The sequence below is a fragment of the Siniperca chuatsi genome, linkage group LG15 (assembly GCF_020085105.1).
Source record: "Siniperca chuatsi isolate FFG_IHB_CAS linkage group LG15, ASM2008510v1, whole genome shotgun sequence".
Lineage (NCBI taxonomy): Eukaryota > Metazoa > Chordata > Actinopteri > Centrarchiformes > Sinipercidae > Siniperca > Siniperca chuatsi.
Genome location: NC_058056.1, coordinates 155,024 through 181,279, shown reverse-complemented (window position 1 = coordinate 181,279; position 26,256 = coordinate 155,024). Strand labels below are relative to the sequence as shown.

At 40.5% G+C, this 26,256-nt stretch overlaps 1 protein-coding gene across 1 annotated transcript in view; it reads right to left on the bottom strand.

Annotated features, from left to right (window-relative positions):
- The window catches only part of ism2a (isthmin 2a), a 60,710-nt gene that overhangs the window by 4,542 nt on the left and 29,912 nt on the right, over positions 1-26,256 (bottom strand). Inside the window, exons 3-5 of the mRNA XM_044166999.1 lie at positions 20,216-20,510; positions 6,851-6,985; positions 5,371-5,439 (exon numbers count right to left, since the gene is read on the bottom strand). Coding sequence (XP_044022934.1) covers positions 5,371-5,439; positions 6,851-6,985; positions 20,216-20,510 — 499 coding nt within the window. The remainder of the gene's footprint in view (positions 1-5,370; positions 5,440-6,850; positions 6,986-20,215; positions 20,511-26,256) is intronic.

The window sequence follows — 26,256 nt, the reverse complement described above, 5'->3', positions numbered from 1 at the left end:
CACATTTCCAATGCAGCTATTTACATGAAATTTAGACAAGACATTGGTATTAACTCATAAAACTACACAGATAAAGAAATCGTAGTATTCCAATCCATAAAAAGAGTTATGTGCAATAAAGTTGAATGAGACAGAAACAAAGTATTGAACACGCTAACTGAAATTTATTTAATACTTGGTGGAGAAGCCTTTGTTTGCAATGACAGCTTCAAGATGCTTCCTGTATGAAGAAATTAATCTCTCACAGTGTTCAGGTGGGATTTTGGCCCATTCTTCCATACAGGAAGTCTTTAAAACACCTTTATTTTCTTTCTCTGGAACCAATTGACAGTCTGCTGCATGTGTGTCCAGGGAAGTCGCAGAGGACAGAGCAAAATAGGTGGAGTTTTCAAAACTTCTAGCGAGACTACGTCATTTTGCTGCCAGCAACTACGATGCAGCAGTCCCATGCTATGTTTATCATATAGGCTACACTTATTGCCTACCTACAAACTACCTGTTAAAACACACTGCCCCCTTGGTCGGTAATGTGTTTCCAAGATAGGGCTTTCCTCCTGAGGTCTCGATACAAGCGTAAACTTGTGTTGTACAATTCAGGGAATTCAGACACACACAATTTTAGCTTTTCCTTCATTTTGCCTTCCGTGCCTGGCTGGCTGCCTCGTTTCTATTGGCCACGTGAGTATTCATCACAGCGCAGGTTGAACTTTGGACATGAGCTCGCCGAAGCGAAAAAGCCGTTGTGTCACGGCGCAAGCCATTGAAAATAATGGGTTTCAGAGCGCAGTGGTGCCGTTGTTGTGTTGTGTCTGAAAGGGCCTTTAGGCATCTGCACTACTGGGCTTTGCTGAAAATGTGCTGATATGTTTTGCTACTGACAGGGCTTTGTCTGGCTTTTTTACTCCTCTAAGTTGGCAGATGGTCACTGCTTTCTCTGTAGAATGTTCCCTGGGTGCTGCCTGGATGGAGATAGTCTCACAGTACTTCACTGCTCCTGCCACAATGTCCTTTCTGAAGCTGTAGTCTTTGCACACCTTCACTGGTGTCACCACCTACTGCTGCTTCAACTGCTCCTCTCCCTGTTTGGTCTTCATGTTATGGTTGTGGTTTAGCATAGCTACACAAAGCCAGGCCTCAGAGTTCTCGCTCTTCTTTCTCTTTGTGGCGTACTTTGTGTAGAGGGAGTGGAGGGACTCAAGTGTTCCAGTGTGGATGCCATCTGTTACTCTCTCCAGCTTTTTCAATAGCTGTTTGCCCAGCACCACATTTTGCAGGTGTTTAAATGCCGCAGAGCTGGGAATGGACATTTGCTTTCCTCTTCAGGGCTGTAGAGAGGGTGCTCACATTTCAGCATCATCTCACCAGATGTCCACTGGTGTATGTTGGTGATGCAGCACAGATATCCACTAATCCTTAAGCATGGTCACACTTCCATCATGTGTTAGCACAGTACCACAGGTGGTTGGTGACCATCCTGCTCCCCTCAAGCAAGTCCTCAGTGTGGCACTTCGGCAGACTGTTTCACACATTTGACAGATCATATTCATGCTTGATTTTGCCATACTCTTCTCGCATTACTCTCTGGACAGACGGGTGGCAATCAATTGCTAGCACAGAGATGGAAACACTATGCTCTTCCAGCTTGCCAAGGCATCTCTTCAGACCAGCCCTGACTTTGTGTCAGTCAGTGAATAGGTGTCATATGGGCATGTCTGGGCTGTCATACCTTGAATCACTTGACACTACCAGGGGTTTATCATCACCATTGCTCCTCATTCTCATCAGGCACATCTAAGCTCATGTCCTCTTTGATTCAAACAAAATAGGAGAATTAAATGTGGACTCTTAAACATCAGATCTCCGTCATCTAAAGCTGTACTAGTGAACGATTTAATATCAGACTTCATATTGACATATATCATATTGACTTATTTTGTCTTACTGAAACCTGGCTGGGTCATGAAGAATATGTTAGCCTAAGTGAATCCACTCGACCCAGTCATATTAATACGCATATTCCGCGAGGCACTGGCCGAGGAGGTGGAGTTGCAGCCATCTTCAACTCAAGCCTATTAATCAACCCTAAAACTAAACAAAATTATAACTCATTCAAAAGCCTTGTTCTTAGTCTGTCACACCCAACCTAAAAACACAACAGCCAATTCTATTTGTTATAGTGTACCGTGCTCCTAGTCCTTATTCTGAATTTTTATCTGAATTCTCTGAGTTTTTATCAAGTTTTGTCCTTTGTCCTTTTGCTTGCTCATGGTGGGATTTGTTGGGTCTCTATAATTGATATAATAAAGAGTACGGTCTAGACCTGCTCTATAGGAAAAGTGCAATGAGATAACGTTTGTTACGAACTGGCGCTATATAAATAAAATTAGATTGAACTGAATTAAAATAGTAATTATTGAAGGTGATTTCAATATTCATGTGGACGTTGAAAATGATAGCCATAGTACTGCGTTTATCTCATTATTAGATTCGATTGGATTTTGTCAGAGTGTACATGAAGCCATTTTAACCACACCCTTGACCTTATTCTGGTATATGGCATTGAAATTTAACATTTAATAGTCTTTCCATAGAATCCTTCTTTATCGGACCATTATTTAATAACTTTTGAAATGCTATTACTGGACTGCACGCCATTAGGCAAAAACTCCTACTCTACATGTCTATATGATAGTGCTGTACCTAAATTTAAGGAACAAATTCCATCTGCATTTAATTCAATGTTATGTCTCAATATAACAGAGGACTCCTATGCACATCACAACCCCTACCAAATTGACCATCTAGTTGATAGTGTTGGAGGTTCACTGCGAACGACACTTGATTCTATAGTTCCTCTAAAAAACAAGATAATAAAACAAAGAAGGATAGCTCCATGGTATAACCCCCAAACCCGCAAATTAAAGCAAACATCACGAAAACTTGAAAGGAAATGGTGTTCCAACAACCTGGAAGAATCTCGTTTAGTCTGGCATGATAGTCTTAAAACATATAGGAAAGCTCTCCGTAATGCCAGAGCAGCTTACTGCTCATCCTTAATAGAAGAAAATAAAAACAACCCCAGGTTTCTTTTCAGCACTGTAGCCAGGCTGACAGAGAGTCAAAGCTCTATTGAACCATGTATTCCTATAGCCCTCAGTAGTAATGACTTCATGAGTTTCTTCAATGATAAAATTTTAACTATTACAGAAAAAATTCATCAAGTCATGCCTTCAACTGGTACTGACTTATCTTCAAACTCAAGGACCTTGGAAACAACTGTAAAACCTGATATATATTTTGACTGCTTTGCTCCTATCGACCTTCTTCAATTAACTTCGATGATTAATTCATCTAAGCTATCAACCTGTCTCTTAGACCCCATTTCAACTAGGCTGCATAAAGACGTTTTGCCCTTAGTTAGCACTTCTTTACTGGATATGATCAATCTGTTTTTATTAATAGGCTATGTACCACAATCCTTTAAATAGCTGTAATTAAACCGCTTCTTAAAAAGCCTACTCTTGATCCAGGGGTTTTAGTCAACTATTGACCTATATCTAACCTTACCTTTCTCTCTAAGATCTAAGAGAAAGCAGTCGCCAATCAGTTGTTTGACTTTCTAAATAACAATAGTTTATTTGAGGATTTTCAGTCAGGATTTAGAGTGCACCATAGCAAAGAGACAGCACTGGTGAAAATTACAAATGACCTTCTAATTGCATCAGACAATGGACTTGTCTCTGTACTTGTCTTGTTAGATCTTAGTGCTGCGTTCGACACCATTGACCATCATCATATAAGCGATATTTGCATTGTGCCTCCCCGTACACCCCAAAACCCCTCTCTCTCTCGCTCTCTGTCTAAACCTAACACGGCAGCGGCAGATGGCCGCCCACCATTGAGTCTGGTTCTGTCCAAGGTTTCTGCCTCTTAAAAGGAAGTTTTTTCTTGCCACTGTCGCCAAATGCTTGCTCATGTTGGGATTTGTTGGGTCTCTGTAAATAATATTATAAAGAGTACGGTCTAGACCTGCTCTATAGGAAAAGTGCAATGAGATAACTTCTGTTATGAATTGGCCCTATATAAATAAAATTTAACTGAATTGAATTGTGGAGTTTTATGGTGTTAGCTATATGAATTTTTGATAAGGCATAAAGGTCTTATGTGCTTGTCCTCTTGTTGTTGACACATTGTTTGGTTATTTAGGGGTTAAAGCCCCAAAGTGGTCCGTATGAACTGGCCTGTCTGTCTTCCCAACACTGTAGCCACTAAAACCGAAACACTGATGGCACAGCATCTTCCAATTTGTGGTCCGATGAACAAATCTTCCACACTCATCAAAGCCTCCCTCCTCCACATAATCCGAATTTCACAAAGTGGCCACTGTAGACTTGTTGACCTGGTCCCACAGGTGGACTGCTGCGCTTTAAAGAAGCTAGCGCATCACTTCAGGCTTTCTCAGGGGGAGAACATGAAAATGGATTAGTTTATCACTCTCTTTTGTGCAACATCCAGGGGCTTGGATTGGGGAAAGAGGATAGAGAGAGAGAGAGAGAGAGAGAGAGAGAGAAGCTAAATAAACTTGAAAACGTTTGTCTTGTCCTCATTCTGCATTGAAGCAATAGTCACTCTCCTCAATGAAACCAGCTGCTAAAAACTGAAAAGACAGGGAAGGGCCTTACCACTGAGGTTGCACTTGCATCAGCTGACTGGCAATGTCCAGTCATATTTATGCATGCACAGTGTCACCACTATACTCTTCTCACTATTTCTCTGCTAAAGTATTAAAGTATTAAACAAATTACCGATTACAAAAAAGAAGAGCCAGTTTGAAAAAGGTTTTTTGAAACCCACAGTCCAGTTCTAAAACATTAACGGGTGACTGAGAGAGGGGATTCGTAAGAAAAACAAGCTTGAAAAGGTTTTTGGCCAAGGTCAAATTAAAAGGTATTCTCTATATTTGCTTTCTATAGTAGCTGTGTAAGTGTCCAACACTGGATCGTATTTTCTCCTGCTGTATCCTTTTTTAAAAATAACTATCACGTTCTTTGGCCGGTTCTTAGCAGCAGAAGAGCAATAACATGGAAACTAAAAAGCAATTCAAACATTTCAGGGTCGAGGCAGGGTCGGTGATTCATTGTGTCTTTGACAGACTCAGCAGAACAGCTCTCAGCATGCTGGGAAGGGAGATTTCAAAATATCAAATCCAGGCACTCACAGTGTGATTGATTGAGTTTGTAACCCACCAATGAATGGAGAAGAGTGTTTCATACTGGCCAACACCCATTAAAAATATCGAGTGCAACCTGTTGACTATTGTGTGGATGCATGGAACAATATACACAATACACCCTCACACTCCATACGTACTTGTGTCCAGGGAGTCTGTGCTGTTGGTTGTCTCGATGGGTGTCAGTTCAGTCGCTGAAATCGCAATGTCTACATGACAGAGGGAGAAAGAAAGCAGCAACTTGTCTTAAGGTGGTTTAATTTTATCTTGACAAACATGAACACACATACTGGCATTTTAAGCAGACATTAATGAACACACAATACAAACAATCAAAGTAACAACATTAAAGTGGCAGCAGACAAAACAAACAAGCAGTTTGACATACAGTAGTAATAAAGAAGAAAAGCTGAGTAGCATGCCTCAGTTGAAGTATTCATACACTGATGGCAGGTGCCAACTACTCATCAGAACAAAGAATCTTCAACATGTGGGCTGGGAGAAGCCGGGCTCGAACCACCGGCTCAACTGTCTATATGTTTCCCAATCAGTAAGTTCGTTTGTGGGACGAAATGCAGCCCATGCTTTATCCTTTTGCCTGAACAGACTTGTTCTGAACTAATCCAGGGTAGATGTTTTCCCTTGACTTTTGATAGTTTCCAGGGAGCATGTTTGTCTACCACTTCAGTGAGCTCAGTATATAGAAAATACCAAGAATCTTGAACATTATTGGTTTATTAATTTGATACCTATCCCACTTAATAGAAATAAGGTCATTTATAAATTAATCTGAATTGATTTTCTATACTGTCTAATTTGATTAATTTTGGTGATATTTTGGGTATTTACATTTTCCATACAAAGAAAATAATTGAGTGATCGCTGAAGATGTCTGACAGAACACCAGATTAGGAAAATCTATTAGGGTACGTGACGACTATCCAGTCAAGTAGAGACTGGCATGTAGGGGTGACTCGTGTAGGCTCATTAATTAATTTGGGTAGATTTAAATTTCCAAATAAGTTTTTTCTTTAACAGAAGACTTATCTAGTCAGTTTTTATTGAAGTCCCCTAAGATGATTTACAGTTAATAGACTCCGCAGGCGCAGAGGGAGGTCAATATATGTTTCCAATGGTTGGACATTTGTTGTCATGAAGAGTTACCTTAACAAAAAGACACTCAAAATGTATTGGCTCGACTCTAGGTGCAATTAACTCAGTTATGTACTCCAATGCCATTAGTCTCTAGTATTCTTTTAGTAGTCTGTAGGCTGGTAGGGTGGCATGATACTGGTCCACTACTGCCATTCTCAAATTGTCTATGAGCACTGGCACTGTACTGGCATTCTTGCTCTTCCTCTTTTAAAATGAAACAAACAAACTTGCTCTTACTAACAAGCTTAACTGCACATATTCCACTAACTTGGTAGGTCATCTAAAAATGTTATCCCACTCCTGTCAGTTCTGCAAATATTAGAGGGCTGATTTTTAGGTGATGACAGTTGAAGCAAGAAATACATTTTTTAAGCTACTTTTACTATTAAAATACCTTCATTAAAAAGTGGTAACACAAATCAGATTTGAACAATCTTGCCACATGACAGAGTTTCTGCTTCTTACCGACACAACTCTCCAAGTCACATGTGCGTGACTCAGTCGCTGTGCATGCGTAGCCGCAGGAGCGGGTGCGTTTCTGGGTGCCATGTCCACAGGTGACGCTGCAGGGAGCCCAGTTGCTCCACTCCTCCTCGTACTCTGAAAAACACAGAGAGAAAAGAATGATGAAGGGGAGACAGCACAGAAGGGAGAAAAACAAAATGATGGAGTAATATATTAAGAGCGGGCTTTGAAGTTAGCCTTGTGAATTCCTCGCCCAGCTGGTGTATGTGTATTATGCAATTAAGGAGCGGCTGAAAAGAGCCGGGTAACGACAGCATGGGACCTCTGAGACATGCTCCTCTGTATTGAAACAATACTTGCAGGAGGGAAGAGAGAAGGGGAGAACTTCAAAAGACTGAGGAGGAGGGGAGGAAAGGAGCCAGCAGGACTGAAAGTCTTCTTGCAGTGAGCGTGATGACAGCTGCATGCTAGCAAAACTCTTCACTCAGCTTTCAGAACGGTATGAACTGAGTTAAGTGCCAACATTTTTATCTACAACTGGAGCTTAATACAGGAGCTGAATGCATACTTCCTTTTTAGGTTATAATCAAAGTATAAGTATTTCTGCAATAAGAAGCTTAAAATAACATAGTCAGTTTATATGCTAATAGGAAAATGCAATCTATCAATGCCCTGTAAAAAGGTGTGAAGAGTCAAATGAAGCCTTTTGAAATCGTTCAGTGATGCTAAGCTTTCCTACCTTTTCTGACCTGAGTTTTGGGCTGCTGACAAACATGCCAGTTAGTTTGGCCCAGCCTCAAAGATCTGGAACTATTCTCCTCAGAACTGTTTCCACACAGAAGTTAATAATGCACTGTGACTAAATGAATATTGCATACTTTTGGGGAAAGTCATAATCGCGCTAATAATCAGGCAGGAAGTACGGCCAGCTGGCATTTGTGTATGAGGGTGAAAACATTAAAACTATGTGTGTGTTTTTGTATCATCAGACTGCAATATACAAGTTGTAAGCTCAGACATTTGGAGTGCCAGGAACAGTGACTTCACTCCCTCCTCAACATCCTCTGACTTTAACACATCTCCCCCATCGTCCATGTATTAGTGGGTCATTTTTGTTCAGACCCAGCTTTCTTATTAGCCTAAATATTACAGGATAATTCTGGCTTACTACAACTGTAGTTACAGTAATGATAACGCTGTACTCATTGTAGATCTGAGAACATGGTGACAACAAACTGTCGGCACAAGAAACACAAAACAATCAAACAGGCTGTAAACAAGCCCACAGTTTAGTTTCTTATTTAAACCACTTTATTTTGAGGCAAATATGAAAATGTTCCAACTGAAATGTCCACAATAATCCCTCATTGCACAGGAAAACTGTGAGCACAGGGTCCAAAATTAGCACCCGGGATTCGCCAAATGCGAGTAAAAATCTATGTTGGCGAATAAAATAAATGGTCAGCTGCCATTGGCGAGTGGTTGAAATAGGCCTATTTCACTACAAACTCTCATCACTACAACACATAAGTTGATTGACCACGTTTTGTTTTGCACACTGGTGGTGGCATGCAAGTATGACCATCAATAATTGTATCACAATTCTTTGATTGACCCTTGCTGTCCACTGTCGCTATGGTTGCGCTTACCTAGCATTAGCCTTTTGCTTATTATTAGCCTGCCATTTCAAATAATCTGACAAAATACACACAATTAATTGTGAAACAGGTGTTATAAGAGTAGCATAGCTGCTTTAAGGAATAGCTCAGTGCTTAGCGAGTGTGCGGTCGAGCGAGAGAGAGAGAGAGTGACGGTGGATGCGCTGAAAGCATCGGAGTGCTGGCAATCGGAGCAGAGAAGAAATTAGCAGTAAAGTTGTCAAGTGGTAGTAAAAGCAATGTAGGTTTCAGTTTGTCCATGAATAAACACTAAAGCTCCTAAAGACCCAACTGCTGGGTAAAGTGAAGGGGGTTTGCCTCGAAGTGAGCATCAACTTCGACCCTGGAGGCAATAAAAGTCTTGCCTGGGCTAACGTTATGTTAGCTGGCTATAACGTTAATAGTTACTTTCAGAACCCGTAATAGGGGACAACCAAGTTAAACTACTGGTAGGTTTTGGTGACATGACTAACAAAATGAAACCTATCACTTTGCTTAATTTACTTAATAATTAGGTAACTGCACTGTATAAATTTTAAAACATTCATGTAGTCAACTGCAACATATTTTGTTTTAAACCATTAATAAAACAAGCTATTTATTTTTGTCCTAGAATGTTAGCTACTTGGTGACAGTTCAGAAAGTAACTATAGCCAGCTAACATAATGTTAGCCTGTTTCACAATTAAGTATTTTGTCAGATTATTTGAATTGGCAGGCTAATAATAAGCAAAAGGCTAACTCTAGGTTAACAGCAGATGTCTGCAATAATATCTGAATCATGTGATCACAATGTTAAAATTAACCAAAAACATTTAACTACATTTTAGCTCATTTTCCAACACTTCTGATGGATACCCGACTTCAATAACTTCATAAGCCAAAAACCATGGCAACAACAGGTGTCCCAGCTGTATGCATCAGTTTTTAGTGTCCCCTGGAAACAGTTTCTGTTGTGTTGTATGCTACTCGCAGTGTGTTTTCTCTATTTACAGTGTTTTTTCTAATTGTTAAATTGTTGAAGATGTTTTCTTAATGCTGCGCATGGGGGTGAGGAGAGATTGGTTTTTTTATGACAGCAACACCAACACAATCTGCCACCACGTTTGGAGCAGGTACTCGCCAAGTAGGACCTGCTCATTTGTTTGTGTTCGTTTTATGGCCGGTTGAAAAACATTTTGGCCAGTACATTTTTTTAGTTAACCAGCCATTGGCAGATAGACCAAAAAGTTAATTTTGGACCCTGTGTACACACAATTACAATAAGTTTGGTAGGTCAATTGTGATGGACATTTACAATGGGAGTCTCCTAAGGAACCACTATGTCCTGCAAGGTGAGGTAGCTGAGCTAGCACTGCAGCTAGAGAGCTAATCTGCTTGCATGTTTACTGCCAGCTGACCACACTGACTGTGGTTTCATTATCCGATATTTCTTCAGACATTATGAACAGAGCTGGCGAAAATCTTTTGCTGAGTAACACACATTAAAGATTTTGAAGTAATAATAATTCTATGATAATAGAACTGTAAAACAGAAATTATAAAGTAACACTGAAGGGATCCAAGTTCGATGTGGTTTTTAAAATTTGATTAACTAGAAGTAATGATAGCATAAATATTCATGAAGGGTATAATGCCATATTTTGGAGGGAGGTTAGCTTGCTGCAAGTCTTTATTAAATCTGCTTCTCTCATAAAAATCTTTTTTTTTCTACATTTGAATCACAGTGACAAGGTACTGCTTAGTCAAAACTAAACAGAGCTGAAAGAATAAAGAAGCACAGCAAATTAATTAACAAGCTTTACTTCTTTTACAGACATCTGGACGCACCAGATATATTTCTTTATCTCTGGTGTAAGGCATCACAGATGCTCTAAGGCTGTGTACATGTCACCTAATGCAAGCCATGGATATTAATGTTCAGCTTTCATGCCTTTTGCCATTTCTGTACATTACCTAGTGCAGCTTTAAAAAGGAACAAACCATCGGCAACAGTGAAATGTATGATGGGTAAATAATGGAAGAATGCGACAGGAGGGTAGAGAGGAGATCATTGTCTTTGATTCCTTAGAGCTGTTAATTTACCTTGGCTGCATTGCCACAAGGTTAGCCATACTGGGCAGATTGCTGGCATCAGAAGATGAGGCCTGCAGAGGGGAGAGTGGAGGAAGAAGGAAATCAGACAGAAGGAGAGCAGGTTCTACAGAGACGAAAGACCAGTAAAGGTGTTAATGACATCCTAGACATGCTAGGGTTTAATACAACCGGCCTCTTCCAGGCCACGTTAATAGAAACGTTCAACCAATACATTTTATCTAACAAATGGAGGTGGTGTCCTGCATCAATACCTGTCACACTGGACCAAGAATAGGCTTGATCAACCATCTACAGGCTTGATTTGGTTTTATGGCCCGCAACTTTATTGTTTTGGTTAACAAAGTTAATGACTAGCTGGTGAACATAATGGAGTATTTAGCAGCTAAGGAACCAGATATTTTTCTCAGGAGTTGGTAGAGACCAAACCAAAGCTAAAAAGAGAGTGAATATTGGACTACAAATGAAGTGCTAATGTTGTTTACAGCTTGTTTCGCTGATGACAAGTGGCTAAAAAGGACCTCATTTTTGTGACAAAGGGTTAGTTCACCCAGACAAACAATTGAAATATGAGAGTTCATTCCATTCCATTAAAAAGTACATAAAAAAATCTAAAAATACCTGAAATAAAGAGCACTTCCACTAATGTCAGAAAAAGTTATTAAGCTCTTGTGAAATCTATTAAACTTCAGTGAAAACAAGCAGAGATGCTAATTTACACAGCACAGGCCACACATTTAAGGAGAGCTGACTGTTTGGAACATCATCTAGTAAATAAATTGATCATGAGATGAGCAACATCAGGATCTGTTTGATATGGTGTTATTAGCTAAATTCACCATGTTTTGTTGTAGGAAGCCTGAAATGCGTTGAAGTTACCAAATAAAGCATAGCAGTTATTCTTACAGCAACACATTGTCTATAAGAGTAATCAACTGATTTAGCATTGCACTCTCTTAACATTGTTGGAGTCATGATGTCACGATGCAGCAGAACCAGCAGAATCTTTTTTATTCCACACATTCTTCTTCCTTGTCAAAACCTGGCGCCTACGTTACCCACATTGCAGCCTGAGCAGTTTGGTCTGAGATTGGGTTGTGTTATGCTAGTAGCAGTTAATGTAGCGCCTGGAGCCTCTAGCCTGCAGCAGAGATGAGCAGCAGACTACAGAGGTCTGGTAAGGTCACTGGTAAGCTCACCCAACCAACGCCGAAGTGACATCACTTGAGGACATTTATCAGACTTCACACAGCTCTGGAGACACTAAAGGCTTCATGCTACTTTTTTCACATATGCAGTAGAACTCCCCAACACCTGGAAAATGTGTAACATCAGTGGAGTTCCCCTTTAAGACCAAGTTACTTTAATTATGAATTATTAGTCTTTATTAAACAAGGACCATGCGCAAAAAACATTAAGATGATTTATGCCAGATTTAGTTATTTTCCATCTGCAGTCAGTTTTACTTGCACTTATCCCTGTGGGGACTTTGTGATAGATGTAAAGTTGCTAGTGAAATTCACTAGAAAAAAGTAAAGCTTATAATGGCAGCTACTATTGAAAGTTTACCATATTGGTTAGACTGTGCATTTTTATTGATATGCACATTATGCATCACTCGCTGTTAAACTTCTCAGCTCATTTTGCATGTACACCACTGAATAAAACCAGTAGCCTGGTTCTGAGTTAGGTGTCCTTTGTGAGTTTGTGCGTGTTTGACATGTTTATGTAGTGGGCTTTGAAGGAGCAGACCGTATCATAAATCATGTCATGCCAGAAAGACAGAGTGTGGACTTGTGTGTGTGTGTGTGTGTGTATGTGTGTTTTATGAACAGGGTGCACAACCCTCTCACTCAGACGGTCAAGTCAACAGAACGAAAACATCTTCAGACAGCACACAGTCAACATGACCCAGGCCTATTTGACCCCCACCCTCCACACACACACACACACACACACACACACACACACAGCAGTGATATGGTAACACCATCCAAACACTCAGACCTTTTTATACAGGCAGAAAGCCCTACAGTTCACAAAGCCATCACCGTGAGAAACAGGCACGTGCACAGATAGACCCCAGCTGGTGCTCCAGCACCTGACCTTTTGGCCTATGACTAGATAAGTACCCTTTTTGCAAGACATTTACGACGTTTACAGCCAACTGCCGTAAAACCTCAAAGACGAAGAACCCCAGCCTCTTCGACTTCCCTTGTCACAGCCACCACGCTTAACACGCGCAAATCAAGCGCCCTGCGGAGCAGCATGATCCACGTCTCCCTGACCCGCCTTCATTGGTGACAGCAGGTAACGCTAGGCTCGGCATTGTTTGTCACTGTTGTGAAATAAAACCACTATTAAAACATCTCAATACAGCCAGCCTAACTTAGGTAATAGCCTACCAATAAGCTTAACAACAAGCAAGCTAGTCTGGCGTAAAAGAGCAAGGAAACAAGTGAACTCCGGTAGGCTAGTTAGTTCCTTTTTCAGGCAACTGAAACATATAGATATGCATTATGTGGTTAATAGTCTATGCAATCATATTTGGAATTACATTTCTACAGCCATCTGGAGGCAGCAGGACCGGCCATTCTATCTTGTTTGAGGAAGTGATGTGCATGTTTAAAGTGATGCGCAATTACGCACGCATTATCCAGAGTGGATAATTAAATTCAATCATATGCCACCAGGACCAGGCTCTTGCAGAAGTACACAGACTTCTTTGGTTTTGTACACACCAACTGGGCGGCTATAACTTGAAGTTTATACAGTGGAAAACATCATGAGTCGTCACTCTGCATTTTCATCCAAAAACACCAGAGAGCAACTGCCTGCGTCCTCTCCTTTCTAACAGGTCTCCTAAAAGTAGCTCCTGAAGCATGATGTTTTTATTTCCAACTGAGGAAGGCCCAACGATGTGATAAATACAGTGTGGTTGAGCAGAAACATGGCTGTAATTGTTTTGGTTAAATCTGTGTTTTTTGCTTTTTTAACTCGATTTTCCACATTTCTCTCTGGAAATGTGAATATAGGTTAGCCTGCTGAAGTCAAAATTATGAGTTTTTAGTTTAAACCATCATGTAGCTAAACAGCTTAAAAGACTATTGCTTTCCTCACATTTTTAATTGTTGCTTCATTGCAAGCATTTAAATGTAGTTTTGACTAACTGAATGCAATTTAACTAAGTATTTAATTAATTCAATTGTTTATTTAATTTATCGTTGCTGGTATTTTCTAGGCTATTCATTTGTATTTGAGAGACCTAATGATAAACATGTCAAGTTATTAATTTTGATCATCTGCTGATTGTAGTGCAAATGCACAGAAAGGAAAGGCTTAAGAAAAAGAAAGAAAAGGAGAGGAAGGATATTGATATTGGTATTGGCATATATGTTGGCCGATATGTAAAAATAATTTGCACAACAGTTGTTTAAAGTTGTTTGAATTACATTGTCCAGTAGAAAGTGCTCTGACCCCATTGTTTACAACACTGATGTAGTGATGTGAGGTGGGAAAGCGTACAGTAACTTTGTATAGTCATATTGGTGCAAAAGCATAATCCACATAGAAAAGGTCTATTTTTTCAGCTCACATTTACTATATCTACCTCCATATCTTGAACAGTTGAATTGTTGTCGTATAATCGTTATGAATAGTGTATCATTATGAATGGCGGTGTGGCAACGTCGTATTGGGAATAGAGAATTTGTGGGTGGGTTGAGTGCCCCTTTTTTTTGCTTGAGTCCCTGCCCCCCACAATGTATGTGCACATCCATGCTGAAAAACATTATCTCTCTATTGTCTTGGGGGTGTTGAGGGGGGGAGTGTGCATCTGCTCTCTGAAATGTTTTCAATGTTCTTTAATTGAGGTTGTCAAGCAAACCTTCCAGGGATCCGAACTTACTTTTTAATCAAAAAATGTGTAATTGCTAAGTGTTTTCACTAATCTACAGTTTACAAAAGGTGAATGAATGAAATACAGTATATAATGTCAGCACTTAAACAAAGTGATAAGGTTTACAGGTATCTGTAGGTTCACAGAAACTATTAACTGCACCGATAACATGGAGAGAGAGAAGAGGGGGTGGGGGAGAGGGAAGCACAATGCAAATACCACCTAGAATTTTAAAATATTAATAATGTAATGGTAGTGGTAATATTAATATTAATAAAGTAATAATAATAGGAATGATCGTAGAAGACAATAATGACAATAAGGCCAATAACAACAACTATAGTAGCAGTTGTTGAACAGGGACACAGGGGCAGCAGGTGGCCCACAACCAAAGATCCAGACTCTGCAGCTCCGGAGGTAGAAATACCTCCTGAAAGTGACAAAAGGAGAGAGGAGAGAGACGAGAAAGCAGAAAACTATGGGAGAGAGAAACATTTCAGTGTCAGCCTTACATACTTCCTCCCGTACAACTACAGTCTTAGGTTTATGTATAAGCAGATGCTAACCCCCTTTCTACTTACCGATGTTGGTCTTGTCTCTGTCGAGTCGAATCAGTGTACCATAGCCTTCAATATACAGATCCAAGACAGGAACCCCACATACATTTCCAAGGATAACCAGTGGCAGGGGTTTCCTTCTTGTTAGTTTGTGTTTACTGTGCTCAGCTTATATCCATGGAGTATCTCTGACGGTTTATTCCAGTCTGTATTCATGTCTCCTGTTCTGCTGTATTGTCAACTGAAAATACAGTCCCGGTATCAGTAGCCTCGTTCCATGGCATTGGCCATTTTCCCATCCAACAGTGGGTGAACACAGGTGCAAATAATCAGTGCAGTGAGAAGTAGTATGAAGAAATATTTTGTTTAAATTAAAGATGAGCATCTTTACTTAAGCTTCAGAAGAATACAGATGGTTATGTAGCAGAGAGCACAGCAGTCATGAAATCTTTTGATCGACATTCGGATGGATGAGTAGCTCAAAGAGTTTACATTAGTGATCCGTATGGCAATGGAAATAATCATCTGTCTCAAGACCCCGATGATAAACAAGTGAATGAAAGGTTACTTCCACAGTAGACATCAATCATCTTCAGTCTTAGGCAAAACTAACCAGGTCAAAGTCTTTCATGCGATTGTGCACACATAAAAATAAATATATAGTCACTCTCACAGTATCACAAAAGAAGATGTTAAAAAAGTTGCAGAAAACAACATAAAATCAACATAAAACAACACGAGCAGCGCCCCACTCAGGAGATCAGTAGTCAGAAAAATAATGACGGTCCTCTGGTCAGGCATCGATGGAAAGATCTGACACGGTAAACAGATACATCTCAGCCCTCAGCCCTCAAACCAGTCTGACAAGACTGAATCTGAGCCCACCAACTAAACTAAGGAAGTTATGGAAGATGTCACTGTCTGATGTGTATTATTCTGAGTGACTGAGAATGAGCATATATTATTTAACTTCATATTGATACAATATATCAGACCCGGTGACCAGTCTAACATAACAACCCTCCACAAGTGCCTTGCTGAAATAAAAAACTGGATGTCACACAACTTTCTCCAACAAAACCTTATAAAATCTGACATCATTGCACTTGGTCCCCCCGCACACAGAATTTAAATTAGGTGAATTAGAAACTTATGCAAAGCCCTCAGCCAAAAATCTTGGTGTAGTTTTTGATCAGGACTTGTGTTTCGAACTCCATGTAAAGAAAGTCATGTTTTTATCATTTGAGAAATATAGCGAAGGTTAAGTCTTTTATTTCACCCACAGATGTGGAGAAACTCATCCACGCTTTTATCTCCTCCCGCCTCGACTACTGTAACTCCCTATGTACCTGTCTCAGTCAGAAATCAATCCACCGCCTACAGTTAGTCCAAAATGCTGCAGCTCGGCTTTTAACTCAATCCAAAAAAAGTGATAGAGTTTTAGTGTCCTTGCACTGGCTGCCTGTTTATTTCAGGATTGATTTTAAAATTCTTTTAGTTACTTTTAAGGCGAGGCATGGACTGGCCCCTCCCTACATTTCTGACCTTTTAACCCCCTACGATCCTGGACGCAGACTGAGATCCTCTGGTAGGGCGTTGCTAGCAAGGTCTAGGCTGAAAACCAAAGGAGACAGGGCCTTTGCTGTCAGGGCCCCCACACTCTGGAACAATCTGCCAGAGGAGATCAGGCTTGTAGAGTCAGTCCCCTGTTTTACCTCACTTGCTAAGACACATTTTTATTAAAAAGTTTGTGATGCCTATTTTTATTTTATATTTAATTTTATTTTGATTTGCTTGCGTGTTTTATATTGATTGTTGTAAAGCACCTTGCTACATGTATTGAAAAGTGCTATACAAATAAAGCAATTATCATTATTATTATTATTGTATGTATCGTAGAAAAGGTTTCAGTCGTAGTCATCTGGACACTGTTTTCAGAATCAAGACGTTTCGGCTCCCATCCGGAAGTCATTCTCAATTGTGAAAAAATTGGACGGGAACTGGAAATTTAAGATACTCTGAGTTACATAAGCCCTGCCCTCAGGAGGGAATCTGCCTGAGTATCTGTTAATAGCTAGTTTCACCTGAAACTGACCTAATAGTTTCAAGATGGCCCAGTAATCAGTAATCAGGCCTATTGTTCTCTGGCTGCATCTACTTCATCACTGTTAAGTGCCTGATTAGCATGTGATAGGCGTGACCAAGGTGATAATACACTCTGATAGACTTTGGGCAGATTCAATCTCAGACCACCATTTCTGTTCAAAGAGGGGTTCTCTTTTTTAACAAAAATGGCTTCCTTGACGCCCCGTTCAAACCAACTCTTCTCTCTACTAAGAATCTTCACCTCGTTATCTTCAAATGTGTGGTTTGTAGCTTTTAAATGCAAATGCACTGCGCTCTGTAATCCTGAGTTAGCGTTTCGTCTGTGCTGATAAAGTCTTTTGTGAAGTGGCTGTTTGGTTTCGCCTATGTACCGTTCTTTGCAGTTTTCCTCACTGCACTGAATGGAGTAGACAACATTGCTCTGTTTCTGTGTGGGTAACTTGTCCTTAGGGTGAACGAGTTTCTGTCTTAAAGTGTTGCCTGGTTTAAAGAAGACAGGAACATCGTGCTGTCTAAAGATCCTTTGTAGTTTTTCAGACAGACCAGATACATAAGGAATGGAGACACCGTTCCTTCTTGGTTCAGTTACACTTTTGTCCTGTTTTTTGGCTCTTTTAACTTTGTTGATAGCCCAAGTAGGATAACCACAGGCTGAGAGTGCATTCTGGACATGCTTTTCCTCTTTCTTCTTACCCTCTGAGCCTGTGGGCACTTCTTTGGCTCTGTGTTGTAATGTCCGGATTACACCCAGCTTGTGCTGTAGTGGATGGTGTGAGTAAAAGAGCAGGTATTGATCCGTATGTGTTGGTTTCCTGTACACTTCTATCTGGAGCTTTCCGTCCTCTCCTCTGAGAGTAGAACAATCAAGAAAGGCCAAGCGGTTCTCTTTTGCATCCTCACGCGTGAACTTGATGTTGGGGTCCACCATATTAATATGCTCTGAGAACGCTTCCAAGTCTTGTTTCTTGATTTTCACAAAGGTGTCATCCACGTAACGGTACCAATGACTTGGTGGTGTGCCCGGGAACGAGGATAATGCCTTCTTCTCAAACTGTTCCATGTACAGGTTGGCCACAATGGGAGAGACCGGAGAGCCCATAGCACAGCCGTGAATCTGTCTGTAGAAGTGTCCCCGGAATTGGAAGTAGGTTGTGTTGAGACAGATGTCTAATAGTTTACATGTGTTCAGGTGTAAGCTTGGTCCTTTGCCTCAAGGTGGAGTCCTCCTGCAGTCTTCTCATCACTGCTGTCACTGCTTCTGAGGTTGGGATGCAAGTGAACAAGGACACTACATCATAAGAAACCATAACGTCATCTGGGTCCAACTGGAGATGTTTCACTTTGTCCACAAATTTCTGTGTGTTTTCCACATGATGTACTGTGTTCCCCACCAACGGAGCCAAGATTGTAGTCAAATGTTTGGCTATGTTGTATGTGATGTAATCTGTGCTGCAAACGATGGGTCTGAGTGGAACATTCTCTTTGTGAATTTTGGGAAGGCCATAGATGCAGGGAATGGCTTCCCCAGGGTATAGTCTGTAGTACAGAGGCCTGTCTATCACCTCCTCCTTCTCAAGCTTCTGTAGACAGTCTATAACCTTCTTCTTGTAGCCATTGGTTGGATCTCTTGTAAGTTTTTGATATGTGGTTGTGTCTTCAAGAAGGTTGTTGACCTTGGTTTCATAATCGGCTGTGTTCAGAATCACAGTGCAGCGACCCTTGTCTGCTGGTAGAATGTTTATGCTGTGATCCTTCTGCAGTGCTGAGAGTGCCCTCCTCTCTTCGGATGTAATGTTGGAAGGAGGTGGTTTGGCACTCTTTAATGTTGCAGTGACACGTAGCCTCAGGTCTGCAGCCTCTGCTTCAGTCATGTTGTTCTTCCTAATGGCTGTTTCTGTGGCTGTGATGTAGTCCCATCCCATGTTGCAGTGACACGTAGCCTCAGGTCTGCAGCCTCTGCTTCAGTCATGTTGTTCTTCCTAATGGCTGTTTCTGTGGCTGTGATGTAGTCCACTGTAGGGATGTGGTTGGATGTAACTGAAAAGTTGAGCCCTTTGGAGAGCACATCTTTTTCTGGCTGTGTCAGGGTGCGGTCTGATAAGTTTTTGATCCAATTGTTTCTGTTAATACATGTCTCCCTTTGTTCAGTCCCTGATCTCCTGTTGTGCTGGTCCTTTCCTAGATTCCTCTTATTCAAAAGGATGTTAAATTTCTTTATTTGCCGCTCCTTGCTCTTCCTATGTTGTGCACCCTGTGCTACCTGTGTAAAGTCCATCACTCTCTTGAGGAGTTCTTCTGGGACAATGCTTGTTAACTTCTTCTGCTACTTCTTCTTCTAAAAATTCTATTCTGTTCTTCAAATTGTCTATTCTTAAGTTGTTTTCCCTGATCCTTTCACTATTTTTTCACAATTGAGAATGACTTCCGGATGGGAGCCGAAACGTCTTGATTCTGAAAACAGTGTCCAGATGACTACGACTGAAACCTTTTCTACGATAGAACACTCCTGGACGAATGAGGGACTACACCGCATTATTGTATGTAAATATAATATAAAATCTAAAATTGTTAAAACCATAAAAGCAACTGTGTACATATATGTACAACATATTATATTGGGGATTGGGTGGCTCAGGGTTCCATGACAACAAATTTTCTTTGAAGGGGTGCCGTGACCTAAAAGTTTGGGAACCAATGGAGTCGACTTGTCTATCAATCAATGGTGAACAGTTTGCTGCTCTTAGCAGTTGTTTGCTGTGACAACTTAAGTTAACAAATAATGTTGTCTTTTGAACATGTGTCCTTCAGAGGGCAGAGGATTAGCAGGCTAGTAAGGGAGAGCTAGCGGGATTAGTTCAAATATTAAATATTAAAATATGTCTGGATCGGCCCCAAGCATCTCTAATCTTGCACTGACGTATTAAAAAATGTCATTTTACATTAGTTGAGCTAATGTTACAATTAATTGTGATATAGATTTAAGTTCATTTTGACCAGCCTAATATTGTGTGAATTCAAGCTGTACTATTTTGGTTTTGAGAGAGCATGCTTACCGTAGTTATCCTTTACATCCCAGTCCTTGTTCCAGTGACCTCCCCAGTCTCCCCCTACTCCACTCAGGATGCGGTCCTCTGGGTCGTAGTTGTAGTCCTCAGACTGTTCCTCCAAACTAGCTCTTCCCAACCCATTCTGCACCTGCTCTGGGTACTCCCAGAACAGTGGCCAGAACAGTTTCTTGTGACTGTTGGCCCACTCTGAGGATGACACTGACCAGTCATTACGCTGACCCTCCTTGGCCAGGTCCATCTCCACCTCCGTCTGTGTGTTGTCTACCACCTCGATGGTCACCTGAAAGACACACAAAATACTTACTTTACATTTGCAGGCAGAATGCAGTGATTGACAGTAATGCAAAGGGGTATTCTAAAAAAATATGCAAATTATCTTACTTTGACTTATAATAGGCCTATAGGATTTATCCTTTAACTCCCACATGAAACAAACTTCAAGGACTGCCTTCTTTCACCTACGCAACATTGCAAAAATCTGGCACATCCTGTCTCAAAATGATGCCGAAAAATTAGTGCATGCATTTGTTACTTCTAGGTTGGACTATTGCAATTCCTTATTATCAGGCTGCCCGAATAAGTCCCTTAAGACTCTCCAGTTGATCCAGAATGCTGCGGCACGTGTGCTGACAAGAACTAGGAAAATCATATTTCAAAAAAATCAATCATATTTCTCAAATATTAGCTTTTCTGCACTGGCTCCCTGTAAAATCCAGAAAAGAATTTCTCCTCACCTACAAAGCTCTTAATGGTCAAGCACCATCATATCTTAAAGATCTCATAATACCATATTACCCGACTAGAACACTGCGCTCCCAGAATGCAGGGTTACTTGTGGTTCCTAGAGTCTCCAAAAGTACAATGGGAGCCAGAGCCTTCAGTTATCAAGCTCCTCTCCTGTGGAATCACATCCCAGTGTGGGTTCGGGAGGCACATACCATCTTCACATTTACAATTTTCTCAATTGCTAAAACTTTTCTGAAACCTTGCTCCATTTTCTGAAACCATTAAACACAAAACCTCCTCTTCAAGCACTATTTACAAAACCTCTGACTCCTCTCGCAAAATGAAACTTTCGCCTCAAAACAGTTTTACCTGTGTTCAAAATCAAGCACTGCTCTCAAATAAATAAACAAATTGATCAAAATGATATACACTGTCAAGCAGTCAGTAAACAATACACCAAAAAACAGAAAACACATTGTTCAAAACATAGTTCTCAGGGAGAAGTAAATTTTTCTCAAAACAAATGTAATATTTCTCCGTCATTGTCTTTTGATGAACGAAAACATGTTCTATCACAGTAGCTCAAAAATGATCAGAAATGACTACTCTGCTTTGTTCTTTGCAATTTTTTGTTGTTCTTCCTCCTTTTTGTACCCCTATTTTACAGTACTGTGCCCTGCATCTCACAAACTTGTCCTTTGTCTCTGTGATACTGTAATTCTTGTTCTTTGTTGATATGAACCTGCAACCAGTCAAAATCTATTGAGCAGTCAGTACTGTTAAAAAAAGGAAAGCACAATGTTGAGGGCCATACAATTCGTTCATTGTACAGTATACAGCCTACAATGCACTGTACTACAGTATACAATACTAAAAGGGACAAAAATCAAAGGAGTAAACATGTGATCAATGTGCTTCTTCTTGTCTTTGGGCTGGGTCTGGCCAGAGCACTTCGGCTCAAATTGGGTTGCACTCTAAGTCCTGCTTCCCTCATTGTTAGCCATTGGACAAGAACATAGTCTATGACTATTGCTCGAATTTCATCAGATATTTCCACTCTTTGTCTTCCTCTTCCTCCTCATCTTCCTCTTTTTTGCCCTCCTCCTCCTCGCCCGTCTCGCATACGCACTCATCCTCGTCCTCCTACATTGTTTTTTCTATCCATTCTCAGACTTTCTCCTTCCCACCTTCAACAACCTGTTTGCTCTCTGAACTGGCTTATATTGGTTGTGTCACATCATTTGAAACAGGTCACATCAATTTTGAGTGGTTGTGTTCAATCAATGACGTGTGTTCTCTGTTTGTATTTGATTGTTGCCACTTGTGTTTACCAGTAGGGATGACGTGCATTAGAGTGCAGAATATGTTTTGAGAATGAGAATGTGTTTAGAGTTTTGCTGAAGCCGAACCATCACCTTGCTGTTATAGGCCTAGACTGCTGGGAGACTTCCCATGATGCACCTCTTTCATCTCTCCTTCTCTCGCTCTCCATCTGTATGCATTTTTATCCCATTACTGCATGTTACTAACTCGGCATCTTCTCTCTCCCGTAGTTCTGTGCCTTCTCGTCTCTCTCCTCTCTCCTTCTGTCGCTTTCAGCAGGTATTTCTGCCTCCGGAGCTGCAGAGACTGGATCTGTGGTTGTGGGCCACCTGCTGCCCCCGTGTTCCTGCTCAACAACTGCTACTACAGTTGTTGTTATTGGCTCTGTTACTAATCCTGTCATTATTTTTCCTATAGCTGTCATTCCTATGATTGTTATTAATTTATTAATATTACCACTACAATTACATTACTAATATTTAAAAAAATCTAGGTGGTATTTGCATTGTGCCTCCTCTCCCCAAAAACCTCTCTCTCTCTCTCTCTCTCTCTCTCTCTCTCTCAAAACCTAACACGGCAGCAGGGAATGGCAGCCCACCACTAAATCTAGTTCTGTCCAAGGTTTCTGCCTCTTAAAAGGAAGTTTTTTCTTGCCACTGTCGCCAAATGCTGCTCATGTTGGGATTTGTTGGGTTTCTGTAAATAATATTAAAGAGTACGGTCTAGACCTGGAAAAGTGCAATGAGATAACTTCTGTTATGAATTGGCGCTATATAAATAAAACTGAAGTGAATTGAACTATAATACAGCTACACTTAACAACTTGCTTCAATGGCCCAAAGATGACTTCAGTGACCTCAGCAATCAGCCAACATTAACATCATCAAGCACAACTGCTTTTGTAATTTTAAGAAGTAGATAATTGACATAAATGACCCTACAAATTGTCAAATAACAATGGTGACAGAGCAGCCATGCTCACTCAGCCGCCTATGTTGAGCTGTCATAGTAAATTTCAACAGCACATAATGAAAAATGCAGCATAATCAATGAAGCAATGGGAAATTAGTGATTCCACCAGCAGCCACATGCATCTTTAAAAAATAAAGGGGAATGCCAGAGACTATTAGAATTTTGGTATGTTTGACTTGTGTTAAACCCTGGTCAAACCAGAGAGTGCTACATCAAAGTTTGTCCATGCAACCTTGCAAATTTCATAGTAGATGATTGGTAACATAGTGAATACTACTACTTGGCGAAGTCCTGTAGCTGGCAAGCTAAACACTAATATGCTAGCCAGCTGGGAGTCAGTTAGCATGCTAGCTAGGTAACTAGTCCATTTATTCCAAAGTCGTATTTGTACTGTGGACTCCTGTCTCATAAGTGTCAGCAGACCATACCTATTTTGTGGAGCAGTTTATGCTCCAGCAGAGCAGGGTTATATAAAAGTGCATGGTGCAACCCAGTTAATAAGCTATGATAGCTACCTCCATGGACTGCCTGGCTCTCTTTACCCACAAATGTCAGCACTGTCAAGACAGACTTTCACATTGGGACAAATTCCAGTGTCAAAGTCAGTGTTGCCAAATTGGGTGTTTTTTTGGGGTTTTTTTTTGCCTAATCTGGCAGTACCATTGAAATTAACTGATTTTGTTTTCTGTTTTGAAACTGGGTCTGATGTGCAACTCCATAGAATTGTACATCAATTATATGATTTTAAGATACAATGGTGCCTGACCATTAAGAGGTTTGTAGGTGAGGAGAAGGATTTTAAATTCTATTCTGGATTTTACAGGGAGCCAGTGCAGAGAAGCTAATATTGGAGAAATATAATCTTTTCCTAGTTCTTGTCACTACACATGCTACAGCATTCTAGATCAACTGGAGAGTCTTAAGGGACTTATTTTGATGAAAGATAACTCAGAGGTTCCTTACAGTGGTGCTGGAGGCCAGGGCAATGCCATCTAGAGTAACTATATCTTTAGATAAAGTGTCTCGGAGGTGTTTGGGGCCAACTGAGATTGATCTGATAGATGGATAGATAGTTTTTAAACCAGCTTAGTACGGTTCCTTTAATACCAATCGCATGTTCCAGTCTCTGTAATAGGATGTGATGGTCAATGGTGTCGAATGCAGCACTAAGATCTAACAAGACAAGTCCATTGTCTGATCCAATTAAAAGGTAATTTGTAATTTTCATCAGTGCTGTCTCTGTGCTATGATGCACTCTAAATCCTGAGTGAAAATCTTCAAATAAACTATTGTTATTTAGAAAGTCACACAACTGATTGGCGATTGCTTTCTCAAGGATCTTATAGAGAAAGGGAAGGTTAGATATAGGTCAATAGTTGACTAAAACCCCTGGATCAAGAGTGGGCGTTTTAAGAAGACATTTAATTCCAGCTACTTTGAAGGACTATGGTACATGGCCTGTTAATAAAGACAGATTGATCATATCCAGTAAAGAAGTGCCAACTAAGGGTAAACATATTTAAGCAGCCTAGTTGGAATGGAATGAAATATATATCAGGTTTTACATCTGTTTCTAAGGTACCGGTTGAGGACAAGATGAGATGATTTTTTTCTCTAATAGTTAAAATTTTATCATTAAAGAAGTTCATGAAGCTATTACTACTGAGGGCTATAGGAATACATCGCTCAATAGAGCTGTGACTCTCTGTCAGCCTGGCTACAGTGCTGAAAAGAAACCTGGGTTTGTTCTTATTTTCCTATATTAATGATGAGCAGTAGGCTGCTTTGGCATTACGGAGGGCTTTCTTATACTATCTTGCCAGCTAAACGAGATTATTCCAGGTTGTTGGAACTCCATTTCCTTTCAAGTTTTCGCGATGTTTGCTTTCATTTGCGGGTTTGGGAGTTATACCATGGAGCTAACCTTCTTTATTATCTTCTTTTTAGAGGGGCGATATAATCGAGTGTCGTTCGCACTGAGCCTGCAGCACTATCAACAAGATGGTCAATTTGGGAGGGACTGATATTAGCATAGGAGTCCTCTGTTATATTGAGACATAGCATTGAATGAAATGCAGATGGAATCTGTTCCTTAAATTTAGGTACAGCACTATCAGATAGACATGTAGAGTAGGAGTTTTTGCCTAATGGCGTGCAGTCCAGTAATAGGAGGTCAAAAGTTCTTAACTAATGGTCCAATAATGAAGGATTCTGTGGAAAGACTATTAAATGTTCAATTTCAATGCCAAATATCAGAACAAGGTCGAGAGTGTGGTTAAAACAGTGAGTGGGTTTATGTACACTCTGACAAAAGCCAATTGAATCTAATAATGAGATAAACGCAGTATTAAGACTATCACACGTCCATATGAATATTAAAATCTAACCTAGATTTATAACCTACAATTACAATTACTTTATCTGTTTTTTTAGATTGGGGTGAAAGACTAAGAACAAGGCTTTCGAATGAGATGGCTGCAACTCCACCTCCTCGGCTGGTGCTTCGAGGAATGTGGTAATTTGTTCACTAGTACAGCTTTAGATGACAGAGATCTGATGTTTAAGAGTCCACATTTAATTCTCCTATTTTTTTGTGCTATTTCAGCGTTTTTGTTTAGGTTTTTATGTATAACTCCTCTTCTGTTAACTTTTGATTTTATTAATTTAAGTGGTCGGGGGGGCAGACACCGTCACTAAGGAGTTTTGGGTGGGTAACTGCTCTGGAAGCACAGAGAAGTGTGTAGGACTGCAACTCTGCCTCCTGGTCTCAATTCTGAGTTGTCATGGTTTTGGTCCATTAATAAACTCGGCCAGATTTCTAAATATGAGAGCTGCTTCATCCAAAGTGGGATGAATGCCGTCTCTCCTAATCAGACCAGGTCTTCCCCAGAAAATCAGCCAATCACCTTCAAAGCCCACATTGTTTGCTGGACACCACCTCGACAGCCAGCAGCGGAATGAAGACATGCGGCTGAACATGTCATCACTGGTCAGGTTTGGCAGGG